Source organism: Neodiprion virginianus, chromosome 5 (assembly GCF_021901495.1).
Source record: "Neodiprion virginianus isolate iyNeoVirg1 chromosome 5, iyNeoVirg1.1, whole genome shotgun sequence".
NCBI classification, from domain to species: domain Eukaryota; kingdom Metazoa; phylum Arthropoda; class Insecta; order Hymenoptera; family Diprionidae; genus Neodiprion; species Neodiprion virginianus.
This window is the reverse complement of record NC_060881.1, coordinates 2,295,759-2,314,883: the sequence shown is the minus strand read 5'-3', so window position 1 is coordinate 2,314,883 and position 19,125 is coordinate 2,295,759. Positions and strand designations below refer to the sequence as shown.

The 19,125-nt window shown below is 37.9% G+C and overlaps 1 protein-coding gene across 13 annotated transcripts in view; it reads right to left on the bottom strand.

Annotated features, from left to right (window-relative positions):
* The window catches only part of LOC124306480 (RNA binding protein fox-1 homolog 2-like), a 119,189-nt gene that overhangs the window by 52,212 nt on the left and 47,852 nt on the right, over positions 1-19,125 (bottom strand). For all 13 annotated transcript variants that reach the window (XM_046767245.1, XM_046767251.1, XM_046767255.1 and 10 more), the window contains exons 3-4: positions 3,160-3,447; positions 10-282 (exon numbers count right to left, since the gene is read on the bottom strand). In XM_046767245.1, coding sequence (XP_046623201.1) covers positions 10-282; positions 3,160-3,444 — 558 coding nt within the window. In that variant the 5' untranslated portion in view covers positions 3,445-3,447. The remainder of the gene's footprint in view (positions 1-9; positions 283-3,159; positions 3,448-19,125) is intronic.

Sequence of the window (19,125 nt, the reverse complement as noted above, 5' to 3'; positions counted from 1 at the left end):
AAACCTCACCCCAAACATCGCCCTTAGATCTGGATCTCTGAATCTGAACGGTATGTTGCTGACGTGTAGCCGTTTAGGTTGTCCCTTGAGGTCGGCACCGGGCGTCACAGTTGCCGGCGTCGTTGCGCCCGACGTTACCGGCACCAAACTCGCAGCCTCGACGTTACCCTCGGGATTTCCCTCGCCGCCGGGTCCCTGATTTTGGGACTGTGGTTGGGCCCCTCCGCCCCCCGCGACCGCCGCCGCAGCTGCCGCCGCCACCGCCGCCTGAAACACCTCCGACTGTGATCGGAAGAAAAGAAAAGAAGGTATGCCAAAAGAACGATACGATATGTCTTTTTATAATATACTTTTTTCTACAATTGTACCTTGTCGATCAAAATTATTATTATGTTATTAATAATAACATTATTACGACAGGCATTAAAATTACCGGTGCGATAATAACGTCTCATTTTTAGCGTTGGTAGGTTACTTTTGATCGTTCTTATATAAAAAAAAAAAAAAGTTATAGCTCTGGACGAGATTAATGTGATATGACTCTTGAAATTTTAACCGTAACCGAAAGAGAATTCTTCTAAATTATTAACACCAAGCTAAAAGCTTATCTTCTCTTCTCTTTTTCTCAGAGTACTTACGTATCCGTTACATCGCGAGTGAATCTCTCGCACGCGTGTCTCTCCTCATCCCTATCCAGCTTTTACTATTTATACAGCCAAACGTCGAGAAGGGAAGTTACACCCAGAATAACTTTGTAAAACCGTTTCAAATACGTCATGGGTATGCACACATATATACCGGGAGAATCTCTTGAAAACCAACCGCGCATGTGCCAAATAATCAAGTGGCATTGGTAGAAAAATGAAAAATACCAAAAGACCCGTTTTACAGGCAACAATGTTTAGTACAAAAAAAGCTCTCCGGATATTTTCTTCAATTTTGCATATTTTCGATGTTATCCTGACTTAAAACGGAAAAAATTTGAAGTATCAAAAATCATCGTGATAAATTCAGAGAAGATTAAATTTTTCAATCATTTTCATTCTCGTCGATATTTCCACGCGAAATCGACGTTGAGTTTTTCATCGTAAGTAACAGTTTTATGAGGAAGCAGCGACGAAAAAAATTCATTTAAAAATTTTTTTTTTTTTTACTGAACCACCCTAATATGTATATATATATATATATACACACGTGACATACGCTTAGCAAAAGAGGACGGAAGTAAAACGTCGTAGATTAAAGAAGGGCGTTCTAAATTCAATTATCCCAAGATTACAAGTTCAAATGGCAGGTGATTAGGATGCCTTCTTATACACATTGCCTGTACGCTACGGAAACTCGGTAAGAGAAATCCCACTTGGCACCGATTAATTATTTTCATTCCCCTACCTGATCAATCCCCCCCCCCCCCCCCCTACACACACACACCAATACTCGTACAACAGGTACAGGGTACTGTAATAAATCTCCACCGTAGTTTAATTTCCTCTGAACGAAGAAGCGACAGCCGCTCTTCAAAATCGACGTTTGTCCTTCCGAACGAAGAGACGAGAATCGTCAACGAGGGTCGCTTTCCCAAATTCCCCTACAAATTACCTACGCACGTACACACACACACAGACACACTGACAGACAAAGAGGTTCAACGGGCATTGAATGCAAATTAGCAGAATCGCGACGCTCTACCGTACGCTTATATACATAGGTACCTACATTTTCGATTCAACTTTAGAAGGTCGCAGCAAAGTCCGAAGGACAAGTAAGAAAAATCGGTAGGGTCGAGCTATCCGCATCAGATACGGGGTAGGTAATTTGCCCAAAAAAAAAAAACAAAGAAAAACGATATAAACGATATCTGTTTTGCTGAATTCTTCTAGATACCGTAACAAATGTAATTTTTCTCAGTGTAGGTAACCCAACAATTACGAAACACACGAGCAGCTTGCGACTCTTAAACGCAACGCGCGCCTTCAACCGTAACAAACATTTATAATAAAACTTCATCGTCGAACTGATGTTTTTTTTACTTATTTCACATGATTACTAAAATTTTGTACAAACAAAGTACGAAGTATCAGCGACAATCACACATATTTTTGCGACTCCGAACATTCGTTACATCGCTAATACACACAGTGTGCAAAAGTGGTTATCTTAACTTTACTCTTGTACTCCACATAGGGGAATAAAAGCTTTACGCTTCTGTATTTTCTTTTTTTTTTCCCTACAAAGACAAAAAAAAGTCTCCTAGTGTCTGCGTATGTACGAGCAGCGTTACTTCCGGAGGCATTGCGTGGAAAGTGTTTAAAAAATCATTAGAGTCTCGTAAATATTTAACGAGTTACTTCTTTACGATCAATTATGTCGTTGTTCATACCTCGTATATATATCTACACTCCGCACACACATATCTATCTCTCTCTCTCTCTTTCTCCCTATACAGGGTGTTTGTATTGACTCTGAACTAACTTCTACGGTGTGTAAGAATGAATCAGACGCGATTACTTTCGTCCCGACGTTTTATTCAGCCCTGAAACAACGGTACAAATTTCTCGCATGAAATCAACGAAACGTTAAACTTCCATGAACAATTGCAATAATGACGATAAAATCTTTTGCATAACGTAGAATTAGAATTAGAATCAGAAGTTGAAAAAGTTACGGAAAACGACCAGAGACGTTTCACTGTAAAATGACTACTTCTAATTCTAATTCCACGTCATGCAATTCAATTTACAAAGCTCGTAAGATTGTTTTTTTATTCATCTTATCGCCAAGTTTATCGTTTCGGTTAACTTGGCACGAGAACTTTTTTACTATTATCTACTTTCCTACAATTTATATCTACCAATCTTCAAACGATCGGAACGATTTACGTACAACGATTCATCTCCGCGATGTAAACGAGGATTAAAGTTATCGAATGGTTTTCAAGGATTTGGTTTTGCTTCAAAATATCACCCGTTTCCTTTTTTTTTTTCTTTTTTGTTTTTTTTTTTCTTTCTTATCGTGGTTAACGAAATTTAAAACCATCATTTGATAAAAAGATACGAAGCAAAGATTTTTTTTTCCAAACAGTCGTCGTTACGGTGACGTTACCGCCAACTTAATTCTCTTCGTCGTTGATATTTTACTAATTGTAAAATATTTCCTCACCATCGCCTGCTGATCGACGCCGTTCGGCGGTGGAGGTGGACTGAAACTTGCGACCGTCGGAGCCCCAGGGGCGGCTTGATGCGGGGCCCCGGGTTGCGGGGCCCCCTGCTGGGCCCCAGGCGGCGGTTGCTGGGGGGCTCCGCTCGGATCCTCCTTAATCGTGACGGGTGGCTGGGGTTTTACATCCCCGGCGGTTCCCGCGGCGCCGACGACGCCACCGACGCCGTTTACAGCCGGGGGAAATACACCCCCACCGTAAGGCGCAGCCATGCCTGTCTGCACCATGTGCTGAAACACGAAAATCACGAATCGTTAGGCTTGTCGTTCAACATCGACGTTGCTGCTTGCTTTCTATTTTCATTTTCATTTTTTTTTTCTTTTCCTTTTTCTTCTACAGACAAAATAGCCACACTGAGAGAAATTCTTAGATCCGGTTACCGCTCATTGTCAGTCCTTAACTATTTTCATTTTTTACCAAATTAGTTTTATAGCTCATTTTTTATATATTACTGTATTTATTATTTTTTTATATTATACATTTATTATATATAGGTCAAATTTTCCTCAGTCCAGTCTCCCTCTCTTATCGATCTTAATTATATTCAAATCTTGAATCTCTGATCTTGCGATACATTGTTATTAGGTTACATGTGAATTGCCGAAACGAAGAATTAGTTTAGTTATATTACAATAATCACAGTATATATTGATACTATACTCGAATTGTTTCAACTTTGGAAAGAAAGGGATGAGAAGAAGACTAAAAAAAAAGGGGGGGACGCAAGGGGGTAGATCAAAAATATCTTGTTCGAAAAATTTGTCAACTCAAAAAATCAACTACAAAACATTTCGCGTGCGAAGGATGCGTTGTTGTTTTTTTTCTTTTTTTTTCCCCCTTTTTTCGTCTCAACCTGTTTTCAACGATTCTTTAAAAACAGATCAAACTACCCTGCAATTGATTCATGCAAATTATTAAAACCCTGTACCGTATATACGTATAAGCTAAACACGTTTGTTCATCGGTCTCGGTAACATCGCAAAAACAAAAATTGTATAAAAGAAAAAAAAAGGATATAAAATATTGCGGAATTCTGCTGCATGGAAAATCAACCATCGGCTTTTAAACCGTCGCCGTCTGACTCACGGGAAGTATGTACGCGTATGTTTGCATGCATATGTGTGTGTGTGTGTGTGCGCGCATAAGGGTAAGTTGAACGTTACATGTTATATTATATATATATATATGTGTGTGTGTATACACGTGCATACATGTATGCGTATGCATGTGTAGGTTGTAGGTACTTTGGCGGCGTACGTACGTACATAGATTCATGAAACAGGCCGGTTGCTCTACCAGCCTAACGCCTTTACAATATCTATTTTGAGAACGAGAAGGGAGAGAACGGAACGGAACGGAACGGAACGGAACGAACTACGCCGGGTGCTTTTCGCTCGACGATCCTGCACGCGTCGCGACGTCAACGTGAAGGGAGAGAAATTTTCATTCTATCTATAGACGAACAACAACGATAACGAAAACAAGAACAACAAAGGAAACTCTGCCGAATCACAAGACGAGAAACTAGGTATCGCTTTGAAGAGTAAGAAACTAGATTTTTTTTCTCCCTGCACCAATTTTTATACACAGTTTGAGGAACGAAGAGGTGAAAATATAGGGGATGGAATGTGCGGGGTTGAAATGTAGAATGATAACAAAAAATCGAAAACTTGTTGTACGAAATTGAAAAAAAAAGAAAAAAAGAAATTGTCGAAACTCGAAGTATGGAAAAGTAAGAGATCGGAAAGGTCGGAGAACGTAGAATGCCAAACGGTACAGAATCGTATGAAGATTCTAAATTTTTCAGTTCCACGTCCTGACCTTTCTATACTTTGATTTTCCAAATTTTTCAAATTCTACGAAATAAAATTTTCCCCTTTATATAAGTTTTCCCGTGTTTATATTATATTTACTAAAGCTAAGGCAACGGGGGATAAGGATGGAAGGTGAGAGAAGAGGAGCCCCGCCTTTCCGACAACGGCGCCGAGCAACCTTACATATTGATCTCAAATATTAAACGGCGTGCTGCTGCGTGCTTTCCTCTGTGCCTAAGTATTAATATACCTATGTATACCTATATACGCGTAGCGGTAGCAATAGTAGTAGAAGTAGTAGTAGTAGTGGTGGTGGTGGTGGTATAAGTTACGATATCGAAGGTATAAACCCCGAGGGGATGATCGACCGTTTCACTCGCTGAATAGACATACAATATCTATACAATACACCGAGAGAAATTTTTAGTTCCGGTCAACTATTTTCATTTTTTACCAGAATCGAAAAATACAGTTCCAGGTAGAAAATGAAAACTGATTTTGCGTTTCAATGACCAAAAAAGGATCAACGATATCGCAAAACGGTTAAGCGTGCCTCGTTTTTCCTAATTCCAACAATATTCGAACACTGTTTTTTTTTAACGTTAACTGTTTTTTTAGAAATAGAATTTTTAGAAAACAAAAAATTTCTCCCACTATGTAACGTGTTACAAAAGAAATCGAGTCGGTGAGATCGATTATCTGGGACAGACCTTCGTTGTGGGTAAAAAACCATCGCGGCCTTACACAAAATCGGACTTGAACCCTGCACGACGAGTGTGTTTGAACCCTACGAAACAGACAGACATCCGATGCATAATTCGATGCACGCAGGCCTTCGCCTTCTCCTTCTCCATATCCTTATCCGCCATGACATGCACGCAGCCCGTGATGCGAGAGAAGAGAATGGAGAGAACTTCTCGTCTCGACAAAGTACATTTTATACGTCTCTATTATACACAAACCTGTCGTATGCAAAAACGGAGAAGAATGAAAGAGCAGCTTCTAAATTTGTAGCGAAAATTACAGTCGGCGCGGGTATTATTTGCCAAAAAAAAAAAAAACTTTATACGCTTCTCTTATCTGTTATATAATTTTGAACAAAACTCTGCTCTTTCATCCTCTCCAGTTTTGCCATTTTGTGTAAAACCGATTTTACTTTCGAAAACGTAACACGGTCGGAAATATGGAAATAATATTACTAGCCGATAAATTGTAATTAATTTAACAAACGGGTTGTATAATAAAAGAGAATTCAAACCGGTTGGCTTTTCAATTACGTGATTTTAATTATTATCAACATCGGTGTACCTGAAACGCCCAAATCCCACGCAAAAGTTAATTTTCATCATTTATATATCTATAATTGTACAACCAGAAATAATGTACGAAATTCTTTGTGTGTATCTTTTAAAATTCTCTCTCTCTAACAAAATACTACGACGAATTATTTATAACATAACTATATTATATTATACGATATTACAGCGTAAACCGCACATTTATAAACGGATGATTTATACACACACACGCACGCATGCATACACATAAATAATAATATATACATATATATTATACAACATTGGATCGAACGTTATAAATAATTTATATCATTGCTACTTTACCCGCACTAGTTTCATATACGTGTACACACACACACACACACACATATAAATATACATATAAATATATATGCATACAGCTGCCTAAGAATAAACTTATTCAATCGATATACGAATAACTTCCTGCCTCTCTTTCCCTCTTCTTTTTTTCTTTCTTTCACTCTTCCCACCTACACATACCCAAAAGAATAATATGATACAAGAAGTAGATCGCAGCGCGCGCAAAATTCGCATATTTTCATTTATAATAAATTTCTACGAGTAATTTTTCATCTCTTACTACGTGCGAGTTTAAAAAAAAAAAAAAAAAAACGGAGAGAGAGAGAGAGAGATAAAAAAAACCTAAACCAAATACCTACGGATCGGAAAGTTTCTTCTTCCGATCATAGTTGTAATATAATAATACGTAAGTACGTATTGTGTAAAATCACAATCGTGATTATTCCGATCGACAATAAAACGAAACTCTCTGCCCGACGACAAAAGACGGTTAATAACAATCGCTTATCGCAGGCGATGATGGAAAATCGAAACGGTCGCCACGGTTTCTCGTATCCTGTGCAGTATTCGAAATCGGGTTTGTAACATTTCCTACTTCAAGGGGAAATTGAAGAACCGTCTTCGATGCCTGTACATAATACATAATACATATATACAATATACATACATACATACATACATATATACATGTATATATATATATATATATAACGAACGTTTCCGACTCGATATCCAAAAGTCACTCAAGTCACGTTTCGTACCGAAAATAGCACGCGACGGCGAATTGAGATAACCGCGAAACGAGGAGTAAGAAAATAATATACCGGACATTTCGTATAATTCGCATTTTGTGTTCTAATTTTGAAAAACCGGGAATACGCGACGAGACAGAAAAAAAAGCAAGAGTGTGGGGGTGGGGGGGTTGAAAAAAATAAAATGACCGCGTGTCTTCCCCGACGATGCGGGTTCAACGATTCGCAACGCCGGATATAATAATTACAACCACTTAATTAACACACCCGCAACTTCGTGTACACTTCCTTTTCGTTGCTCCGATCGTTCGATTTCTCAATTCTTACTCGCGCAAATATATGCACATCCATATATATATATATATGTATACAATTATTTTAAATACCAAAATGTATGCGCGTAATGTGATGCATGTGATCATGATTTAAGGGTGAAACAATTTCATTTCACATCACGCGTTAAACTCACGAATGAGTCACACGCGCGCACACTTTTTTTTTTTTTTTACCTTTTCATTCAAGCTCGTCTTTGCCGTGTAATATAAAACGTGTAAAATAATTAATGATGTTATGTTACGTCACGTGTGAAATAAGACGAAGTGTAAAAAAAAAAAAAAAAAAAATTATCAAACTTTCAACATTCCCCCCCCCCCCCCTGCAAAGTTGGGAGTAATAATAAAAAAACATACGAGACGTTGGATAATTTTAACTGTATGGAATATTACAAATATATGTATATGCATGCGAATGGACTGAAATTTGACAATTTTTTCGATGAAGTGTAAAATTTTGAAAACTTTCGGAACGAAAAATTAAAAGAAACAAAGAGAAGGAATAAGAAAAAAAAAAAACAAAACGGCTACAGGCAAAAGGTTCGAAAGATATTTCGAACAAGAAGAAGAAAAAAAGGTAAGGTGAAAGAAAAAATTACAGCCTGATCAAAAGTCCAGAGGAGAGGATGAGAAAAAAATAAAATAAAAGTTGTCGAAAATTCTTCCTCTCTGTCGTGCCTGATGTACGAAATTGTGCTGCGGAGTAATGAGAAAACTTTTTCGAGAACGATGAAAATTTCTTGGGGCAAAAAAAAAAAAAATACTGAAGAAGCGTGTGAAAAGTATGGGAAAAACAAAATGAATAAACAAAGACAAGAAGAATATGGATCCAAGTGTAACGAAGAAAATTCGGCAGGCATGATGTTAGCAACTTTTCGTACGCAATTGGACTGATTAATATGTATAACATACCAAATTCATTCATTCGTTCGTTCGATTTCTTTATTCTCTTTCTTTCTTTCTCCTCCCATTTTTTTCTCATATTTTTTTTTTTTTTCTTTTTTCTCCTAGTTATTTCTTTTCACAGAAAGCACTGCCGCAGATTGACAACGATTGTCGTCACTTCCGTTGCATACCTACATTAATTGAGTAGCTCAACCCTGACCGGAAATACCGCGCGGTAGTATAAGATCGTTTCGTCCGATAATACGTACATATACATAAGTCGTTGTTTGATCGATGAAAGTTAGCCACGTGATGAGGTGGCGGTGAAGTGTATAAAAAATATATATATATATATATATATATATATATATAGAAAAAAGACTACGGTAAATAAAAATATCCATTAAACCCACGAGTAAATGAGGAAGAAAAATAAGCGAAATCCTGCAAATATTTTCGAATGAAAATAATCTTTGAACCGCACGATAATGAGAAACATTAACAATTAAAACTTCACGAATCGTAAGCAAAGATTCGGTGACACAATCGTATTCCGACGCGTGATGCAGACGACTTTTAACGTCATGCGTTACACACGTTACGCGGGTGGTAAAGTTTTCGAAATACGCGCATACGTATTAATATAGGAATTATTGAGTAACGAGCCAATCGTCGATAATCACCGCAAACAATTCCTACCGAATCGAATTCCTCGGTCAGAATGGTCAAAGTTCCCGAGTTTCCGGCGTACCTCCGTTATTGCATACCTATATGTATATATTATACCGTAACCGCAGCTGCCGGCAGGCAGGCGAATTAACTTGTAACCCTGTTAAATACGCGTATCCACATCCAAACCGTGTTACAAGTTACGTTACAAACACAAGGTTCGCGTCCAGAAACTACAAAAACGGTGAATTGGATAAAGAGAGTGAAAAAAAGAGAACAAACAACAATACAAACAACATCGCGAAATACATCAATTTGATATAACAATAATTTTGCCCATCAAATCTACCTTGAAAACGAACCGCGCAAGCGCGAGTTTTATCGACTCTTCGCGCAGGCTGGCCAACCCGAGTTTTCAACCGTCAAACTCTTTCCGCCGGCGACGCGGTTCCTACGAATTTTCGAGGTTAGGATCTCGAACAATCGAGACGGCGACTCGGAAAGGTTTCGGAAGCATTTGTCGTCGGGGCGGAAAGTCGATTCTTCGAAGAACGGTCGGAACTCGACGCTTGCGCTCTTTGAAAATTCAAACGCAGACATTTTGCGTAGGTTGGCCCGCCTGCGTCGCGGACGAGAATATCGCCGCGGGAACGTTTCGCCGACCAATGAGATTTGATCATTCGGCGCACGCGCGGTTCATTTTCAAGTTTCGAGAGATTCTCCCGGTACAGGTAAAATAAACCTGCACGATACATAGACCATATACGTTACAGTTCGATATTAAAAAAAACAAAAAAATCCAGTTTTAGATCCAACACCGAAAATATTCTATAAAAGTTCGTACCGTTTTAGTATCAATTTTAAGACCACAAGTTGTCAATAATCCAACTATTTACACCAACGATCTTTAATTTCAAACCAATCGGTGTGAACTTTCAATTGAAACATTGAATTTTTCGAAAGTATGAACCGAACGTGTGTCAAGTCAAGCTTTAAACTCTAACAGAGGTATAGTGGAGTCGCGATGCGTGTCCTGACGTCACTTCCGGCCAATCATCTCCATCGTCATTGCCAACGACCGACCAACCAACCGCTGCTTCTGCTACTGTATGGGATGTAGGCACAATTTGTAGGTATACGTGCGTAAAGTACTCGCATCAATGTTAGAATCGTTGACAAGAATAATATGATGTACGTACGTATGGATGTAGGCAGTGGTTGTATTATATTATGCACAAATACGTACGTACTGAATAAGTTTAAACGAGAACGAAAGAGGAGGAGGACGTCGACGACGAGTAGCATTGTAACCGAACGTAACGCAACAGTACCAACAATTGGTTGGTTTGTAGTTTAGGTTTTTCTATACATGTATAATTGTATACATAAACGTACAATGAAAAGCGGACTGACGCTGATGATAACGCTGCCTGTGAGAGTTTACTAGTTTAATTGGACCTAATTGACCGTGGTAATTGAACGCGAAAAAGAAAAAAAAAAAAAAAAAGAAGGAAAAAAATTGAATTAAACTAACGTGAATTTTTTTCTTCGCATATCCGTCAAATTTTGTACACTGTATTGCTAGGCATACAAATGATAAAACGAGATTGAAGTTAGTTGTATAACGTTATCGTAACGAAACACCGGAGGATAAAATCAATATTTTCGTATTTTTACGATAACAGAGCAACGAAGCAACAGCTGATATTTGTAAATACGAGTAAGTATATTTTGTTTTATTACGATACACCGAATTTCAAACAATTCCAAAAACGCGGAGAGGGGGGAAAAAAAACCGTATTTTCCTCAGCCCGAATCGTCGTTACGATAACGTTACTCTAAACTTCAGCGTGATAAATGATAATGAATCTTTCGCAAAACTGAGAATGAAGTTAAATAAGAAGAAAAACAAGAAGAAGAAGAAGAAGAAGAAGAAGAAGAAGAAGAAGCGAGAGAAAAAAGAACGTAGATCCAACGCATAAAATAAACCACCATCATCCGCATCGCGTATCGGAGAAGATAATGTTGTTGTTGTTGTTGTTGTTGTTATTCGAAAATAAAGAACAAAAAAAAAAGTAAAGATAAGAATGAAAAAAAAGGGGGGGGGGGGTGGGGGATGTTATTACAGCATCACTAGTGGAGATGTATCAATAGAAATGCTGAGATAACAAACTTTTTCAAAAAGTATACAAATCCGTACGAAACAGTCGTGGTGGTAGCGAAGAGAAAGAAAAAAAACAAAAACAAAAAACAAAAAAAACACCTGACGCGTTAATTTTTTCGACATTGCGACGCTTTTTTACACACGTACACGGATATTTCAAGTTGTTTTTTTTTTCTTTTCTTTTTTTGGACGAGTGGCTACGTTACGGAGAATCCAATACGGGCATCTACTAAATTACACGTGTGTAGGAATGCTTAAATATTGAGTGTCATTACACCCAATTAGTTTCATTAATTTAACGCCAGTCTGGACTACGAACCGTCAGAGCAACGTTTTGAGTCGAGCAATGAGTACAGAGTTGATAAACGTTACACCGTAATGACGAATGTTTAGGAAAAATCCATGCTTCGCACCTTTGCAGAAGTGTCTCGAAATTATTCGTAAACAAGGACGATGATCGAAAGATACTCTTGTTTTAGGAAAAATTCATTTTACACGATTCGAAAGAAAACGTTCCTCTTTTTAATGCATAGCCAAGTGGATGAAAAAAAAAGTACAAATTAGAAACTAAACTGTTTGTATGACAATTTGAATGTTACAATTACGATAATTTGTGAGATGTTGACCGAAAAAAAAAAAAAAAAATGTAACAAATAACTAAAAACATAAAGCGATCGACTTTCATTTTTTTGAGAAATTATTTTTAGTCAGATTTTTTTAACGTTAACGTTCCTGACTTCAGCCTAACGCTGGGCATCCCGTGTACTTGAAAGACGAATCTGTACGAGAAACGAAAGTTGAGATAAAAGTGGAAAAATGTAATTCAAAAACAAAGTCGACACGTTGTGCAGATAAAAGAAAACAAAACTATGCAAATTGTCGAAAGAAGAGAAAAAGATCAAGAAAAAAAACAAAAAACAACAAACAACAGCAAATAATTAATATAAAAGAATTAACAAACATAAAGTTAGATTAACGTTACTCTAACAATGCATGTTTAGAATACTCTCGTTTCTACTAAATTTGATAAACAATGATAAACAAAACAAACTAAAATTTTTAAAAGTCAAATTCTAGAAAAAAATCATTCGGATAATGCACGGTAAAGATTTTTTTTCCCCTCGATGTTCGCTCGACGTTATAATTACCAACTTCGCCCTCCTCGTAAATAAAAAAAAGCATCGTTTCGACGTTTTCAACCACGAAAAAAAAAAATCCCCGGTATCAATGAATATTGTTGATAAATTTCGGCGAAGAAGAAGAAGAAAAAAGGAACAAAATTTATACGTATATATAAATGATGTGTGCGTGCATTATAAACGTTAATGTTATTACGCAAAATACATCCTTCTCTAATTCATTCTTGTATATTATATCGTAAAATACGTTGTTCAAGATTACACGACATTATTTTTTTTTATTTATTTATTTTATTATTATTTTATATATGTATATATATATATATTTCTTTTTTGTTTCAAAACCAATCTTCTCCTTATTTCTTTCTCCCGGTGCTGCCGCATAATTTTTTTAATTTTTCTTTTTTTTTTCCTATTTTTCATACTGCGAGGGAAACGTTGCCGTCTCCTGCCCCCCTCACCACAGCCAACAAACTATACATCACCCCGCATAATGCCGAGTGGTGATGATGATGATGATGAAGATGACGACGACGATGGTGGTGGTGGTGAATCTCTCGTCTCACAAAGAGTGCCTGCCTGCCTGTTAGCAGAGATGAGGGACATCAGAGAAAGCTTAAAAAACAAAGAAGGAGAAGAAGAAGAAGAAGAAAGAGTAAAAAACGAGCGAGAGGGTAAACCTCCGGAGGATTAATATTTCACTGCGTCGCGTCGTATAACGTTCAAAAAATTTCCTTGTATATTCGACGTCGTGGAGCATCTTGAGTGACAAAGTTTACAGGCTCTCGTTCAAAGGAAGTTAGAGTCTCGTCTCGTCGACGGACGGACGGAGAGATGAAAGGAGGGGGGGTTAAAGGCAGCCAGCCAACGAAGATTAACGCGCGGGGGAGGAAGCGGCAAATAAGAAGAAGAAGAAGAAGAAGAAGAAGAAGAAGAAGAAGAAGAAGAAACGTCTAAATGACGCCGAAGGATTTTGAACCCAAAAGCGACAGATGTTAAAAGTACTTCGGCCCTTTATCTGCTGAGACGCATATGTGCAGCTTAGTTTAGGGATATACAATTTGAGTCGAGAAGTTAATTTTACCAAGGCATACACACACACACATGTTCTCGTTTTGGTTACGACAATTTTCGTTGTAACGAATGGAAGGAAAAAAGGCTAGACGGAAACAGAAAGAAATAACAACGGATAAGGTGAATGTCTCAATTATTGACCTTCTTTGGTTGTATCTGTTTGATCCTTAGTATTAAGGTTACCGGAAAATAAATTTATACAGGGTGGCCACTAAATCTCCATCACGAAATTCCCCGACTTTTTCAGGTTTCTTGAACAAAAATTTTACAATTTTCCATGACCAATTCGGATAAATTTCTTACGACAATTTCATTTTTTATTCAATAATCGGGGCTGAACCTTGCAGATTACCAAGAGAAACGTGGACAATTTTCAAGTAATCCTCCATCTAGTATTTCAACTATGCGATCCCTTACATATACACGTTTACAGTGCATCAAATTAATCCGTGTATGAATTTAATCAAAATTCTTCCGACGCAACGATGATTATACGGTTTTATTTCAACTCTCAACGGGTTGCGTAACTTTTGAGCTGAATTAGTCCTGACCAGAATACACTCTCAAATACACTACGACGACGAACGATATTTATCCTTCTTCGCGTTGCGATATTACGAATACGTTACACGTAATAACCGGGCACCGAATAAAACTCGCATACGCGGAACATGTTTGATTATTACCTGCCTACTTTTTACCAACAATGTGAACGAATATGCCGAGCGAGAGAAGAGACAGGAAAAAAAAACTGTGTCGGTTTAGGATATTATTACACCGCCGTCGTAACCTTACCGTGATCATTAAAGTACCGCATTTTACGTTTTAACCGCTGGATGATAATTATCTACACGTGTATACTTAAAGATTTGAAAACCTCTTTCCGTCCAGTGTATAACATTTTATGGATAACCGATAATGATACAAATAAACTGATTAGGACAGAATCTTTAATCTGCCTGAGAGTAATACAATAATGAGGATATACCGGGAGAATCTGTTGAAACTTGAAAACGAACCGCGCAGGCGCGAGTTTTATCGGCTCTTCGCGCAGGCTGGCCAACCCGAGTTTTCGGCCGTCAAACTCTTTCCGCCGGCGACGCGGTTCCTACGAATTTTCGAGGTTAGGATCTCGAACAATCGAGACGGCGACTCGGAAAGGTTTCGGAAGCATTTGTCGTCGGGGCGGAAAGTCGATTCTTCGAAGAACGGTCGGAACTCGACGCTTGCGCTCTTTGAAAATTCAAACGCAGACATTTTGCGTAGGTTGGCCCGCCTGCGTCGCGGACGAGAATATCGCCGCGGGAACGTTTCGCCGACCAATGAGATTTGATTATTCTGCGCGTGCTCGGCTGATTTTCAAGTATCAAAAGATTCTCCCGGTATAAATCCGGCAAATTTTCTTTCCTCGATCTCGTTATTATATCACGCTGTAAAAAATCAACGGTGTTAAAATTGTCCAAAAGGACTGACTCTGCCGTAAAACAATTTTACGTGAACGATACAGAAATTAAAATTCATTTTATAAAAGTCTACATCGAATTTACTCATTTTTCTTTATATACGTAAAGTATACGTAAAGCCGGTCAAAATGGCGTTACCCGGAAGTAACACTAAAGGGATGGTTAAGGGGGTCCTCCTCCTCACCTCCACCACCACCCTTCACCGCCCCTCGCATCGTTTAGCGGACGAGCCTCGTTGGCTCGATGATTTAAAATTCGACCTCGGTCGGAGTCTCTCGTAACGAGCAGCGTCAGCACATCCACTCGATATAAACCAAGGTGTGTGTGTGTGTGTGTGTCGAAGTATGAACGAAGCGAAAGGTCAATAAAAAAAAAAAAATGAAGGAAAAAAGATAAAAAAAATATACCGATAATCGGAATAGCGTAATTTTAAGATTGTACTATACATCCTATACAATAAAAATCTTGATATTTTTCCTCCACTTCTTGTTGAATCGGTATTAAAAGTCGGGTTAAAAAACAGTCTGAGATAATAACGGAATAAAAGCTCCTTTGTACCAACACGCTGCGGCAATAATAAAATGATGCACTCGTTTGTGATACACGTGTGCCTAATAAAATAGCATGAATCGACGACGACGATGACGATGACGATGATGATGATAATTTCCCCCCAAGTCCTCAACGTCATTAAATCCGTATCGATGTTACACCGACACTCCGGTGATCGTCGGTCTTCTTATCGTCGTACGTAATGCAGAATTGCAAATCTGTATCATCCTATGTCAATAATACTGCTTGCGAACTTGTGTAGATTGTTGAAACAGCGTGTCAAAATTGAAATGGGAAAACGGGGTAAAATAAAATAAAAAAAAAAAGCGTAAGAACAAATGACAATAATCATGACCGCGATGCGATAAACTACGCGTCCGAAGTAAACAGATATAATCGGTGTTGTTGGAAAAAAATTTTCTAAAAGGTCACCGAACTTCATCCGATCGTCTTCGTGCACCGGTCGCAGCATCTGTTGTTATTAAACAATCTAATTTTTTTTTTTTTTGCACCGCTACGGTGATTCGTGTGTGTGTTGAATCCAGAGAAGGAAAAAGGCGAGAGAATGTTAATAAAAATAACGTTAATCTTGAATCGTACGTCACGTTGATACAACACTGGTCAGCAAAAAAAAAAAAAAAAAAAAAACGTAATATTTTACATACGAATAGTTTTATTGCAATATGTGATTTTTTTTTTTTTGCTTTTAATTTTTCCAAAACGACGATTTTTATAAACAAAAATGAGGTTATATTTGCAGTTACGGTATATTGGTCGAAAAAATTTTGTAACAAGGAAGGTGCTTACTAATTTTAAAATACTTATCTACCCTCGTTGTAAAATCAAATTTATCTCGACTCGATCGGATCTACTTTTTACGTTACAGCTACTATTACGCCAGTAAAATTCAACGTTTATAGTTTTGATTAACCTTATTTTTTTTTCCTTTCTTCTCGATTCGGGATGTTTTTTTTATTCACTCTAAACACCATTCCATTAGTTACGTTCGATTAGTTTCAAAGTTACAACAAATAACAAAACACCCCGAATCAAAAAACGTTATTCAGGTAAAAACGATAAAAACATTCAATTTTAATTGTATAGTAGATGTAACAAAGTAACGACTATATTATGTATATATATATATATATATATATATGTTTAAAAATTAGTAAACACCTTGCTCTTTAATAAATTTTTGTTGACCAGTGTGATATGCTTGAATACGTCATATTACAGTAAACACCGCCATGTTTTTCGCGTGTTCGACGTCGTTTTGTACCGTGCGAATTAACTACGAAACCGACGCGTTTAGGAATGCGACACCGGAAGTTTTAGTACCTACGTTAGTTACTAAATTCTTAGATTTTGGTCGATAGAAAATAAAAAAGTGGAAAAAGTGTAGTAACAGAAATGCCAAACCAGAACCTCGGTCAACGAATGGATTAAATAATATCAAAGAGTTTTACGCTTAAGCGTTCTATAAGGAATTTTTCTTTAAGGAAAAGTTCTCATTTTTTATCGATATCGTTAAATTCATGGTCAGGGAGTTCATTTCGGGCAAGGAGAGAATTATTCATCAACGTTTCCAAATCTGTACGATAAAATGATCTTTAACAAATTCAAGGACATTTCCAGGACCCCCGAGTAATTCCAGGAGCATTTAAAACGAGGCTGAAGTTAGTAACGAAGAAAGATTAGGTAGAGGAAAAAATTACTATTTTTCAACTTTATATTGACGAATTTATATATATATGAATTAATTAAGATATCATTAACCGAACATCAAAAATTCCTGAAACTGTGAAATATTAAATTTTCCGAAACGTTAATCATTACAAGAGCGTCACCAACTTTCAACACACCGTACACTGACTAAAATTACATTCGTTACGGTAACTAGAAGAATTGAGTAAAAAAAAAAACTGGTATCGTTAAAAAAAAACTGTTCTAACATCGTTGGAATAACGAAAAACGAGGCAAGCCCAACGATTTTGCGCTATCCTCGATTCTTTTTTGGTAATCGCAACGCAAAATCAGTTTCCGAGGTTTACTCTACTTTTTTAGTCAAACGAGGCTTTACCGTCAATTTGTCGTTGCGCGAGCGTTAAATTTTCACAACGGTTGCAAGAAAATACAGCATTCTCACAGCGAATATACACGACGATATTTAGATACGCGGAAAAGATCGTCTGCCGAACGAACCCTGAAAAGCATAAAAATTGGAAGAAAAAAAAAAAAAAACGACAAGATAAAAACGCAGCGTAAGTGCCACACCCTGCGACCGACCACCACTACCCCCAATCCCAGTGGACAATAACAAAAGTAGGGGTATCGAAGGGGGGAAGAAATGACGTCACGCATGCGCCTCCGACCCTCATCTCCTCGGCGATCTCCTCCTCGTACAGGCGTACAAACTTTGCGACCCACGCTGCCGCTGCAGCCGCCGCCGACAACGAGTGCTCTTTCAATCAATGACGTAACCTCCCACGCGACGTAGGTGTGTGTGTGTGTGTGTGTGTGTGTGTACATAAACGTACACAGTTGCATACATGGGTACGCATGTACTTCTCTACTTGAGAACCCCGGGGACCCTGAACCAACCAACCAACCAACCAACCATCCATCCATCCATCCATCCCCTATAAATGTAATTTCTTCCCTTCCCTTCCCTTCCTTCACTTTCCCTTACACGCCCCATTCTTGTTTAATTTTCTACTTTCAATCGCGTCCAAGTTGGTTACGTTGCTGTAAATCACAGACATCGGATGTTTCAACTGTGCGAAATTCGTTGAACCGCGTACAACAAAGCAAGACACTCTTTATGTTTTGTAAATTCAGCTCGTTCGGTGGTATTTTAAAATTGAAAAACAGCGAACTTTTCACTTTTTTGCAATTTTTTGCAAACGCGTTACCAACTTCAACCATCGCCGCGTTGTGTCTCTTACGATTAGACGTGTACGCCTGTACGACGATGTTGGCGATTCGTCGATACAGACGAAGATGAACGAGAAACTACCGCTCGCTGTTGCAAGAATTCTCGTTAGGTATACATTTTTCACTCGATTACAATTTTCAATAAGAAAATCTACGTCAGATAATCAAGCTTTGTATTCAGGATTTAGATATATGTATATGTGTGTCGTTACTAACGATATTGCAAAAAGAACGAGATGCACGGTTAAAAGTTGTTCTTGGACAAACAATCTGTAGACATGATACGATAAACAGCTGAGCAAATTGAAAGAAATGAAGAAAAATACGAAAACATTGGAGATCAATTACGAATTGATTTTTTCATTCTTACGTGTACGGTGCGTTCCGTGACATTGCTATCAAGATTTTACATCGATGTAGCAGAGACTGGCTTTATAATAAGACGAAAAACGCGATACCGATATTCTTCAGAATTTTTCTAACCAACGTGTATGGAGTACGATTTAAA